This window comes from Neofelis nebulosa, chromosome X (assembly GCF_028018385.1).
Source record: "Neofelis nebulosa isolate mNeoNeb1 chromosome X, mNeoNeb1.pri, whole genome shotgun sequence".
Taxonomy (NCBI): Eukaryota; Metazoa; Chordata; class Mammalia; order Carnivora; family Felidae; genus Neofelis; species Neofelis nebulosa.
In genome coordinates, this window is record NC_080800.1 from 107,923,012 (window position 1) to 107,937,001 (window position 13,990).

Below are 13,990 nucleotides of genomic sequence, written 5' to 3' on the forward strand. Positions count from 1 at the left end.
ATTCTTCCACTTTAGAGTAAGAGAAGAAGATTGGTATCTCCGCTTCTACAAGTCCAGGTGGATATCAAACAAGAAGGCAGTTGGCATCTTGTGGACAGTCATTATAATTTGATGAGATTTTAACAATCTTCTACTCTTTAGCCATGAAGTATCATCTGAATAAGTGGACTCACTGCAATTTCAGAAAATTTGTGCTACTGCACCATTACTCAGGAAACATTTCTACAAGGAAAAGGTAAAATTTGAGAGCAAACACACTCTAAAGAATGCTGAGATCGCCTTAAGATAAAAGCTGCAAAGCAGCCAGATCTACAAAGGAAGGGTTTGTGGTCAAATACTGCAGTGTTATCTAATCCAGATTACTGATCTACTTCACTGAGGAGTTGGGACAGGACACCCAAACTCCACCTCTGAGTTGTCCTTGGGCACTCATGAAATTTCACCTGGTAAAGAGGCAAGGATTCCATTAGGGCCAGGTTTTCTTTTCACAAGCACCTGGATCTGATGTGTGGCTTATCTAAGGATATAATCTTACAAATGTTTGGAGTTTGACCTTTAGGGTCAAGTGAGGAAGTCAATTGATCAATATGAGATACCACGTGTCCAGTTTTATTTTATTTTTTTAAATTTATTTATTTATTGAGAGAGACACAGTGTGCGTGCGCGCACACACACACACACACACACACACACGGTGGGCGGAGCAAGGGAAAGACTTTTATGCAGGCTCCACACTCAGAGCAGAGCCTGATGCAGGGCTGGATCTCACAAACCATGATATATGCATGACCTGAGCTGAAATCAAGAGTCGGATACTTAACCAACTGAGCCACCCAGGCACCCCAAAAGTGCCCAGTTTTATACACAGCTCTACTCTGGCAGTGATAAGAGAATAATAGAAAATATTAAGGCCAGGGTAAAGCAATTATTTATCCAGATACGTGATCAATCAATAAATATTTCTTGAGCATCTATTGTGTGCAAGACACTGTATCTTTGCTAAAAGCCATTTTAGCAGGAGTCAGGGGCCCTTCCAATAATGGGTTAATGACTGAGTTAAAAGGCTAAGACATATTTACATGAACAGATAACAACAAGGTAATCTATAACCAGTGTCAAATGAGTCATATGAATATGACCACCAAGGAGTTTCACAGGTACAAATGAGCAATTCTAACTGATGATCCAGAAAGCCTCCTGAAGACGGTTGGATTTGTAGCAGGTACTTTTAGTTGGACAGGATTTTGACAAGTTAAAGGAGATAGAGCACACTAGACAAAAAAAAATGGCATGAGCAAGGTACTAAGTAGGTGGGTGCAATGCTGGTCTTGTAGCAGATTACCTTGGCTGAACTAGAAGACTTGTTTTATAGAGTAGCAGGGGAAAAAAAGCTGAAGAGACCATGGGATCTCAGAGTTTAGAGGCATCCTAGAAATGATCAAATCTGCTCACCTTACTCTCACACAAACACAGATTTCCTTAGTGTGCCACCAATGTTTAACATATATTTTAGTAATGGGTCTGGATTCCTAATATCTACAGGCATAACTGTGGCATAAGAGTTAGAGGCTTTGGAGTTAGAGGCCTGCCTAAACCACTTGCTAGGTGTTCATCCTTAGGTTAGTTTATCAAACCTTTATTTCTTCACCTATAAATGTGGATGATAGTATACTCACTGAAAGTGGAGGTAGGGAGAGAAAGGAGAAAGAATGCTTGAAGGAGACAGAAAAGGATGAGGAATCTGTAAAGTGCATTGCCAAGGAAAGCAGAAGTAGAGAGAATTCAAGGTAGGGAAGGTTGTTAACAGCATCAAATGAACCAAACAGGTCAAAGTGGTTGAGACCAGCCAAAAGGCCAGGGACTTTGACAGTTTGGAGGTCACTCGTGACCTTTAATAAATCCATTTTAGTATAAAAGGAGAGAGGCAAATTGTAGAAAAGGATGAAATAAGAGGGATGGGAAAGGAAGAAAACCAGAATGGGTAGTGAGGAACTAGAAGTGCAGTCAAAGACCCCTCGTCATTTGCAGTGACAGGAGAGTGAGAAAGATGGCTTTGATTCAAAGGGGTCACATGGTTCAGTGATATAATGGCTGGATGTGTAGCTCAGCTTAGAACTGAAATGACTGGTAGTTCTGTTAAGGACTTCCAACCCTAGCCTTCCTCCTTGCTGAGATGCAGGGAACAGTGACAAAGGACGAAAATACAATTACAAAGCAATCTACCCATTTATAATGCTGTAAGGTTGCCAGCTGAGCAATTATAAGAGCTTCCCCATATAGTAAAACCTCATTAATTTGGACTTCACCTTTTTGGAATTTGTGGCAATTTAACCTGGGCTGGAGTCACAAAGAAAGGGTACTACTGACAAAGAAAGGGTTCACTAAGCAAAACAGTGAAAAAGATTGCAAGAGAGCTAATTTAGCCTGCCAGGGCCTATTTCACCTATTTAAAGAAAATAGTCTTTTTTTTTTTTTTTTAAGAACCTCAGCATATTCATTATTTGAATGCAAATTGATTCTGCTAATTGTAGATTAGTATAATCTATTGCTAAAATCCTATATCTGCAAGTTACTTTGCACTCACTGAATATGCTCATTAGAAATAAAACTGCAATTCTTTAAAGTTACTTCACAATTCCAATGAATTCATACCCCCTTCCCCACTCTCATGAATTAACTACAGTTCAGGAGGTATTACTCTAAACTAGCACATCACTTATTAAGAACACAGTGGAAAAACTAATAAGTGATCAAAAAAGGCCTCAGAGCAGCCAAAATAGATTTCCTAAAGTTGATGCCCTAAATCCTTTAACTCTTTCCATAGCAGGTTCTCTTATAGCTGATTTAACATACATATCTGACATACCAACTTGGAGATGGCTGGCTTTTTTTAATGTTTTATTATTTTTTAAATGTATTTTTGATAGACTGCAAGCAGGGGATGCCAGAGAGAGAGGGAAGACAGAGGATCTGAAGCGGGCTCTGTGCTGACAGCAGCGAGCCCCACGTGCGGCTTGAACTTACAAACTGTGAGATCATAACCTGAGCAGGAGTTGTATACTCAACCAACTGAGCTACCCAGGTGCCCCTGGGTTTTTTGTTTTTTAGTGTTTGCAACTGATTAGAAGGAGAAAAAGGGCTGCTGCATGAAGGGACACTGAGAGAAACCAGAAGTGACTGCAGACTGCAGAAAGGAGACAGGACATGTATAAAATACGGCTGTAATAACTAAAAAGCTACCAGACTGTAGGACATTTTATTGTAGAGATAAAAGGCCTATATTCCTTAGTAAACCCTGAAAACTATAATAGAGTATTATAGTGCAGTACAATAACTAATATCTGGAATTATGCCTCTAAATGATCAGAGTTGAATACATTCCTTAAAAAGGCAGATACATTTACACACACACACACACACACACACACACACACACAATTTGTATCCATAATGGTTAACCTAAAAATGTGAAATGTGTTGATACTCAAACAGGTAAAGTTCATAATATTATCATATAATAATAATAATCATAATAATAACAAAATAGCAACATTTATTAAGTGATTACTGTGTGCAGACATCATGCTAAGCACTTTACCTAATATAATTGTGTTTACATCCTAATAGGTGGGTTTTAGTACCATTTCTACTTTACAATTGAAGTGAAAGAGAGGTTAAGGAACCAACCCCCCCCCCCCCCCCCCGGCCACAAACAGAAATAGAGCTGGGATTAGAACTCACACCAGTTCTTTAGCTATAAACTATGCTTTTCCAATGTTCCAGAAAATACAGCTGTCTAAAAATCACTCTTCTTGAGAGCTCCAGAGAGCTGTGTTTTACTGTGTTTTTGTTTTCCAAATTTGTATTTGACAAATACCTTGATTTATAAGCGAAAAGACTTATAATCTTAGAATCAGATATGATCTTATATGTTTGTAAACATGCTCCATGTTACAAGGTGAATATAAAATAGTAAAAAAAAACCAAAAAGCAAAAACAGAACAAAACAAAACACCGTGAACGTGTCTATTAGGCTAATCCCCAATCTCAGATCAGTTTCTACACACTGTGGATACTGTTTTCAAATGAATAGCCAAGCAACAAAGAGATACAATTTTAAAGTATCAAATGATCAGTTAAGAATTGGTTCTCCTGTTGCTTCCCCACTCGTTTTGGAGAAATTTAACCTGAGAATAGGCTAATGGAACATGAAGGTAAAGGACGATTGCAGGGGAGGATAAAAACTCAGTTGACTATTATAAACGATTTAGGGCAATCAGCTCGTCACCTGTTCTAAGAGAACTATGAGGGCATAAAACACATGTGGGCATATTGTGTACTGGGGGAAACAAGGCTGGGGTGGGGAGATGCAAATATATGCAGTTATCTGCATTACAGGTAAAAGTGACGGTAGCCCACCACATGGACACGCAAAGAAAAACATACAGTGAAAGCATTCACTCATGAAATCCTTCTACTTAAATCAATGTTTTTTACTCATCTTTTTTTTTTTGTGTCAAGCCTACCCATTCAAGGGTCAGCTACAAAGGTCACTTCTGCTGTGAAGTGTTCCACAATGCCCAAGGCTGAATTATACTCTTCCCCATTTGTGCTCCCATAGGGTTTTTTCCCGTTTTCCACAGTTAGCCACATCACCAATGATACTCTATCTCATTATTAGTTATTCTTGTATGTGCTTTCCCCCCACTCTACCCCACCGTGAGTTCACTGAGGGCAGGGGACTCTTTCTCATTTCTGTGGTTCTACAAATCCCAGTGAAGTGTCAATCACATACTAGGCTCTGGGAAAATGCTGACTCAATAGCACTGGCTTAAGACAGTGCATTATTGCCTAGCTTACCTGAAGGAGCATTTGTTCTCTTTCTTTTCTTGCTTGACTCCCCTCCATTCTCAATGAGGCCTTCTGTGACCAGAGGGCCACTGGCACTACCAAACTGCAGGGGCTCGTTGTTGTTGGCAGGGTCAAAGGGCAGCTGGTTCAATCCTAAAGAAGAAAAAGAAAGCCAAAATCCAGACTCCATTAAGGACTGGGATGTCTCTAGATTGTATTACATGAGCCACTAGAGGAAAACTCTCTAAATCTTAAGAAACTAGGAATAATAGGTGAATTCCTTAAAACCAGTTGCCTTCTGTAATTTTTCCAGATTTTGTTGACAAGTACAGAATTAAAACATAGGGTCTTGTAAGACTGTCACTCAGTCTTATAAGAAGATCCCTGACGTTTCTGGGAAATTAGCATTTTTGGCCACAAGCTATCAAATTATCTTCTACCTCCTTCCTTAAAAGAGATAAGATCTTCTTTAAATGTGGCTATGGCTAAACCCACCGTTCCTTTCAAAAAGCTTGGTTATGTATTCCTCAGACTGTCCCTTGACATTTTTCCATTCTTTCACTGCAAGGTGATGCAGATATCATTAGAGCATCCTGGCATCAAAGTCACTGCCAACGATAACAGAGGTTTCTACAAAAGAAACCCACAATTCTATGGCAAATGAGAGAAGGAAACAAAGATACAGAACTCGCAATGAGATTAGTTAGTAGTTGGAGTGCTGGGGAGTAATGACCCGGGTTTGGCTAGTGCTACTTCTATCCATTCCAAATGATGCCAGAGCATGGTTACTTTACTAGTTGCTGCTGCATCATCTAAAACGGCAGAAGGCACTGTCTACTCTCTAGGTCTTCCATGCTTCAGCCCGGGAGGAGCAGAGGGTTTCTTACTCATCTGGCAGCAGCACCTGGAATTTCAAGTGTTTCAATTAAAACTTCATGAAATGTGGAATCAAAAGCTTTGTTAAAGACCAAAGTTAGGTGATCTCTCTTAAGCCTTTTAGCCACTGGTTCCCTAATCCTATCAAAAGAGGAATCAGGTTGGCCTGCCAGGCTCATTCTTTAACCCTCAATGTTTCAATGGGCAGCAGCTATACAATTCCTGAGGCAATGTTGTAAACGGTCAATAAAAGCTTGGAGTCCAGTCAGCTAAAAGTCAATCAAGTTTCAGTAAAATGACTGCTAAGATCCTAACAAAATGTCTGTACATTATTGGTTTTAGTTAAAGTATCCCTAGGCTAATGTTTTCAGCCCACATAACAAATACCATTTCTTCAGCAATCAGACTCCACTTGGCACACCTCCATTAAATGTCTTCTGGGATTTGTCAAACATTTTTCCTTTACATCACCTGAGTAACTAAGTGAAGGAATGAAAACTCACTTCTGTATCTTAAGTCAACTGTTCACTGCATCATATCCATGTTCTATTAAATCCCTATCATGATTAGAAAGAACTAAGGAAACAAACACCAATACATAGCAATGTATTAAATACATAACAATGTATTAAAAAACATTCAGATGAGGCCAAGACTATTTTCAAAGAAGACTAGATTTTTATACAATTTACAAATGAAGAGGTTTCTTGCACCTGAGTGGTCCCAGGGTCAAATGTGAGTAGTGTACTGTTAGAAAAACTTTTCTTGGTATTTCCTTCTTCAATATTATATTGACCAAAACAAGCTCTATGGGGGATGGAATGGCATAGTGGATACAGCATGTGTTTCGATCAGGGCTAAAACCCAAAGCTGTATCTTTTACTAGCTGGCAATCATGTAATCTCCCTTACTCTTAGTTTCATAATGTGTAAAAATGGAGTGATAACATTTGTACAGGGTTGTTGCAAAGATTAACAAGATAAAAAATATATATTTAAAGTTATGATTATCTTATTCTAAATGAATTAAAAAAAACAACCTTTTTCAGCTTGTAAACTCTTCTAACGAGGATCTTCCCCCCAAAACTCTTCCCAACCCACAACTGTATCCCTGGTGCCTATCACCATGCCTGGCAAATAGTGAGTGTTGAATTAATGAATTAATACCCCACAGGGAGGGGTAGGTGACTCATTCCATTAACCTATGTAAAGACGTGATAGCTGATAATCAAGAATTAATGCCACAACTTAGAAGTTATGATGCTGATTATATCAACATTACTTAAAATAATTAGACTTCAAATGCATCTCCATCATTGGAGAACTATACTGCAAGAAGGTGAAAGCTTGATCAAAAGGAATGCTCAGGGATTAGGAGGTTCTGATTAATGATGGTTAATCAGAAATTTTTTTCCTTATTTTGTTTTGCATTTGATAATTTTACAGAATAATATATTAGTCCATTTCCCTGCCTCATTAAGTAGATGACTGAAGATCCTACAGAACTTCAGAGCCATAATCTATAAAAGGAAGCCAATAACAGTGCCTAACTCATAGGATTGTTAAAAGGATTAAAATGAAATTATGTATGTAGAAGATTCTGCATTACATCTGGCATATAGCAGATACTCAATAAATATTAACTGCCACTACCATAATTTTGAATTTCTATTTCTATTCCATTTCAGTTTCTAGATTGTTGATGTGCAATGTGCGGAGACTGGTCTGAATTTGCTCTGATTCAAGGATAGACCTTTTTTCCTCATTGAATCTTTTCATTGTTGGCTTTACCTTTTTCTAGAAGTTGGAGTCCAGGAAAAGAATCTGCTAAATTAAAAGTATTCAGTCATAGATATTTGACTATAATTGCTTTACTGTTTATTTAGTCCCAGATGATAATTTTAGGGATTTAGGTATTTTGTTACTCTTCCTAGCATACAGATTTTTGTTTGGCACTAAATAAAACTGACATTTCAAGTACTTTCTCTGTGTCCACCTCATATATGATCCAGATTATGTGCAATCCTGATAATTTAAGCACAACATCACAGGTCGGTTTCTTATAGAAAAGGATCTCATATCAAGGTGAGAAAGACATGCCACTCAGTAAGTTGATTGATTGAATATGCATCCACATTTTATATTCTCTGGGACCCCATACAGTCTCCAAAGATTTGTAGTGTTGAGAACAAGGGCTATATAGATAGCAAAATCCTATGACACCAGTGCTTTCTAGCCACTTTTATTGTATTTTTTTTATTCATCCCCTAAGACAACACAAAATAAAGCCAATAAATCAGTAAATCAATAGGTACTTAGAAGATCTTTTCTGTGTCATGTATATGTGATCCATGCTGAATGCTATTGTAAGTAAAATAGCCCCATTAAAACTATTTAAATTCTAAAAAGAAAACGACCACTTTAATTTCAAGGACTCTTCCTGCAGAAATTACGACTTAAATGTAAAATATAAGCAATTACCATATTGTAATTCCCACCAAAACTATAGAATGTATCCTTAGATCTCTTATGGAAGCTAGTTCTACTAATTTCCCACTCTACATGATGAAATCATTAGATTAAAAAGATATTAGGAAAATGTTAGACTAGGGGGAAACTTTTGCGGTTATTTAGTTCATTCTTTTATGCAACACAGGAATCTCATCTATAGAGCCTAAATCCAGGGGGTACTTCTTGGCCTGGGGACCATTCCTTGCTGTGCTCCCAGAGATTCACCTTGCTTTGCTGGCCTTTTTAAAAACTCCTGCCTCCTCTATTTTGAGGGTTCCTTTTTCATCTCCCCCAATCTGCCTACGAAGTAGGATGCATTTTATTCAACTATTAACTTGCTTATTGTCCCTAAAATGAGTTCATGGCACGTCTAACTTTGTAAGCGTCCTATTGATAGTCACTGCAAGAAAAATAGACGAGGGAGTCATGAACAGTTTAACAGAGCAATGTTAGACATTTTCTAAAGTCTTAGATAGTTCTCGTTGTCCTTGCTCTTTTATTCCTGAGGATAAACGTAATAAAACTTTGAACTTTGCTCATTCATGTCTCCTCCCATCTTGTCCCCTCACTGCCTAACCCCACAAAATATACAGTTTGTCTAAAGGGAAGCACAAATTGATAAAAAATAAAGGAAAACATAATAAACATGAGTGTTACAGATTTTTGCTATTGCTGTAGTTTATGATCACAATTAAGTCCATGTGGTAACGTAATCTCATATAAAACCAGGTTGACCGGTTTAGAGAGCTGACCAGCTGTTACTTCATGTCACGTCAAAATACAGATTATCTGACTTCATAACACGCACTTTCTTTTTTTTATTTATTTATTTATTTATTTATTTATTTTTTAATATATGAAATTTACTGTCAAATTGGTTTCCATACAACACCCAGTGCTCATCCCAAAAGGTGCCCTCCTCAATACCCATCACCCACCCTGCCCTCCCTCCCACCCCCCATCCATAACACGCACTTTCGAAAGTATGCATATTGGGGGAAGGGTGGGGGTGGGGTCCTTGGAGAATGACATTTCTCACCCAATGGAGCCAGCAAATTAAACATCTCAGAATGAAGTGTGTTTCTCAGTGAGTTCACAGGCAATGATGTCTGCCATACAGATGCAAATGATTCCTGGGCTTTGAGGGGAGCACTGAAGAATTTTCCTGACTCTTGTGAAAGAAGATCAATGATCTCTTTGTGCCCAGCTGCTGTTAGAGTTACTGTCACAATTCACTTTACAGAGCTTTCCACTATCAGGTCAAATTAGGACTAACCTTCATGATGCAATCTAACACTTTTAATGATTGCTCCAGGTTATGGTACGGAAATATGACCATGTGGGTCCCTGCCACTTCTTATTTGCAGCTGCGGGCCATAGACTTAAGGTGGTACAATCTTAGCAAAAAGGAAACACAATTATACTCTGGATTAATTCCCTTTGAAAGAAAATGGTTAGCTACTGAGAAATCTGGTAAATTCAATTCAAGGCAGCAATGTCCAGACAGACATTTAGATTGAAAAAATAGAGTATCCGTTTTTGGCAAAAGTAACATTATAGCTAATTTGTGTATGAAACAAATTTCTGTAACCTGAATCCTATTTTCCAGCTGACTTCAGTCTGAAATCAGGGGAAGTAGAGGGTCTCCAAATTAGTTTTTACTACAAAACTTTTGGAGAAACAAGGGGTTATTAGGATAATGGTTAGGACCTTAATGTGCTGGTAGGTGCTTTTGTAGGATTTATCTATCCCTGGGAGCTTCTCGTCCTTCCTCAGCATAGGCCTGAAAACCTCTGACTCCATATTTTCAGCTGTCGCTACGGAGTTGCTCCACTTGCTACTTCTGGGGGAATGTTTGCAATGTCTAACAGACCTGGGCTGCGGTATCGCTTTGTGGCCACAGTGGCTAGCAGCCAAAACAAATGAACATTTCTTAGTTCCAGGTCTTACCTCATGTCAAACAAATGAAACCTACTTTGTCAATTTCATGAGTTCAATATTCTGTATAACTGGTTTAGCTGAAACAACAGTAATTGTAAAAGATTAATAGGGGAGCGAAGGTAACAGGGAAAGTGATGACAAAGAAAAAGGCCAAAAGCCTTTTCTACTAAGGAGCTTGCTTGAATGGTGGTGAACATAAAAGCTTCCAGGGAAAAATTTACATTCATGTCACTCTTTCAAGGTGTGATACAGGTGACAGGCAGATTTTTATTGATAGTGATCTTTCAGCAACTTTTTAGTGATTCCCTAAACTACTGGTCAGGCATTCAAGGCCTTCAAAATAAGGCCCCACCCATTCTGAGCACTGTCTTTCACTATGCTTCAGCTTGTACTCTACCCCAACACTTTTTGAACTTTCATGCGCACACATGTTCCCAGGGGATCTTGTTAAAATGCAGATTCTGATTTAATAAGTCTGGGTTGTGATCTGCTTTGCTAACAAGTCCCAGATGATGCTGATGCTGCTGGTGTGGGGAACCACACTTTGAGTAGAAAAGACTGACACTCTAGCAAAATGGGACTACCTGGTGTTCAATGAATCACTCCAGTAATTTCCTTGTCTCCACACCTTTAGCTCACATTGCTCCATCACCAACTTCTTGAATTCCAACTTTCAAAATACTATACTATCCTTCTCTTAGGGTTTATCTCAGATGTTATTTCCTTCATGATGCCTTTCCTTATTCACTTCCACACAACTGATGACATACACAGCAATGGAACAGGGCTACCAGGGGATCAACCATTCATTGGCTGTTAAGAATGTGTTCTGTTTTTACAAACATTATCTTTTTATTTTCTTTTCTAATTATTCCCATTTTACAACAAAGAAAGGGAATCTTACAGAATTTAGGTAAATTTCCCAAGGTCATGCAGCTAATAAACAATACAGCAAGGAACTTGGGCTTTTTTAAAATTCTAAAATACTGTTCTGGTTCCCCTCAGATTCTCATCTGCATTTTTCATATGCCTTTTAGAGCATGCCTTGTGCTATAGTTCTCTGAGTATTTCTCTCATCCTTCCTTATCTCCTGCCTTACTGTTGTAAACTCCTTTACTACACACTTTACCTCCCAGTAATTTTATTTAATTTTTTTAATGTTTATTTATTTTTGAGAGACAGAGATACAGACTGTGAATGGGGGAGGGGCAGAGAGAGAGAAGGAGATGCAGAATCCGAAGCAGGCTCCAGGCTCTGAGCTGTCAGCACAGAGCCTGATGCGGGGCTTGAACTCACAAACTGTGAGATCATGACCTGAGCTGAAGTCAGATGTTCCACTGACTGAGCCACCCAGGTGTCCCATCCCAGTCATTTTAAAAATCTCTTCCTCCAAGATGCCTGGCATGATGCCTTGTACAATGTTACAAACACTCCAGACATGTGTATCGATCTGAACTCTGCTACAACTTAGGTACAATAGTTGTGTTTCCCACCCCAGATGCTAACCAACCTGCTGCTGGGCCTGTCATGAAGGGAAGTATGATTTGGGTTCCTTCAGCATTCTTGGTATCCCCTCTAATCCAGGATCCCTGAAGACTCTTTGGGGAGTGCTGGTAGATGGTCATACACTCTGCCCCCAACCTTGATTATGCATAACTTCATTCTCCAATGAAAAAGGCAGCACTGTCCTTCCCCGGACTAAGACTCTTACATGAGAAAATACTATAAAAGAAACTCCATATATGGATCTTTTCTTAATAGTTGTATGGATACTGGGTTATAGATCCCTGCTTTACAAACTGCAGTCAAGAAGAGGCAATCCCTAGAGATGTACTGTCCAACACAGTAGCCATCAGCCACAGTAGCCATATAGCTGTTAAAATCTAAGTTTAAATAAACTAGATGAAATGAAATGAAAGGAAAAGTTCAGTTCTTCAGCATCACTAAGCCACATTTCAGGTGCTCAACAGCCATATGCACCTAGTGGCTACTGTATCAGTAAGCACAGTACAGACTCTTTCCATCACCCCCCAAATTTTATTGGACAGTGCTGCTCTACAATAAGACCTGGATTCAAACCCACATCTGCTACTTACTAGGTGTACCATTTACAAGAGGTATAAATAAGCCACTTGATTTCTCTGGGATTGTTTCTGCACTGTAAAGTGGGAATGATAATGCCCCTTCTTATAGGGAAGTGAGGAAAGTTCGATGAGAGAATGTATATTTAGGATCTACCACATATTACACACTAAATAAGTGTATAGTTCCTTTCTAGTCTAATCGAGGGTTCCTATGAATTTGCCTCAAAAGCAGAATAAGAAAATTCAAGTGGTGTGGCTCTTTAGGCCCTGAGGCTACATCCTATTTACGGCTTAGAGGATGTTAGCTTTGCATTCATGTTATAACCCTCTTTTTCTTTCAGATAATACACAACCATCAGGGTAAAACGTTAATAAATAATGCTGGGAAGAGTCAGTGATGGCTCTTTGCTTGTGCTATTTTTAGGAGAGGAGACCATATTTGTCACCTTGAACTTTCCAACATGAAAGAACCACTCTTTACCCTTACAACTGAAATGCTTCCTCTCAAAGCTTTAATCAGTGCTCAGTTTCAGCTGGCTGCTTTATTGTTAGAAAACTACTAACAGTGACACTAGAGCTGCAATGGAAAAGGACCATTTCTCTCCAAACCCGTATTTTCCTATGCTCAGAATGTTACCTGTGTTTTTCCTGTGGGGCTGACATCTCCCAGGCCTAGTAAAGGTGAATTATTTCAGAAAAGTCTGAACTAAATCTGTTAAGGTGCTTGAGTTCTGTGAGCAGGAAGGCAAAATATATATTTCCAACTTCAAGAAGAAGAATGCTTCAGGATTCTTTTCTCCCATATAATTTAAGGCTTGGGAAACACAGCAAAATCACATTCCTCAATGAAAACAAAGTTCAAAAAAATGTTGATTTGATAGAACAGTTCAAAGTGACAGATGGTAGATGGGTGATTTATCATTTTCCTTAGGATAAAGTCTGGCAGTCTTCAGAGAAACGGAGAAGAAAAAGTCTTATTTTCCTGTAGTTTATCCCTGAGAACAGTTACAGCAACTACCCTTCTCTCCACATCTTTAAGGGTGGGGGATTAGAAAGATGGTGATTGATCAGTGCCTACTTTGAGCTGGCTCTAGGCCATGCTGAGATTCCTGTTGACCAATTTTCCACTTGAGTGACAGGAAAAGGGTAGGTTCCTAACACACTGACCATTAGGTTATCTGTTTAATACTTGCCTGAGAATGTGCCCAGAGGCACTGTATTATGGGTGTCTCTGTCTAAATAAAATAAATAATTGCAGATTTCAGAGCCTGAGGACAGAGAGTTGTTCTGGTATTGAAACTGGAGTCTATCTTGTCAGATCTGTAATGAGGTCTTCCCTTCAGGCAGATTGATTTCATAAAGCTGAGGTAATTATCAAAAGCAAGCACAGTTCTCCCTGCAGAAAGCACTCTGCTGGTTTTGAAAACTAGCTAGTCAACTGGATCTGGTCAGGAGCCTTGGCTGAGCCAGCCCTTTGCGTAGTAACAGTTACTACACAGAGTACACCAGTTTGTTCTAATAGATTCTTAAGATGCCGGTAAATACATTGTCAACAAGGTTCAACAAAATAATTTCTCATGCTGTAAGTGAGTGAAAATTGAAGTAGCAGTCAGATAAATCTGCGTTCCAGTGTAGGATGCTTTGAAGGAGAGAGTGAGAGCTGGAACTCCTTTGGTCTTTGCAGAGTTAATTTTATCAATTAGTGCTAGAAGGATATTGGTATCCTTT

General features: G+C 38.8%; 1 protein-coding gene across 9 annotated transcripts in view; it reads right to left on the reverse strand.

Annotated features, from left to right (window-relative positions):
• Nucleotides 1-13,990, reverse strand: part of ENOX2 (ecto-NOX disulfide-thiol exchanger 2) — a 262,257-nt gene that overhangs the window by 152,609 nt on the left and 95,658 nt on the right. For 8 of the 9 annotated variants that reach the window (XM_058712518.1, XM_058712514.1, XM_058712512.1 and 5 more), the window contains one exon: nucleotides 4,861-5,004. The exons of the other annotated variant lie outside the window; for it this stretch is intronic. Coding sequence is in view for 3 of the 8 variants with exons in the window: in XM_058712511.1 (XP_058568494.1) it covers nucleotides 4,861-5,004 (144 nt within the window). In the remaining 5 variants the exon portion in view is untranslated. The remainder of the gene's footprint in view (nucleotides 1-4,860; nucleotides 5,005-13,990) is intronic. 9 annotated transcript variants of the gene reach the window in all.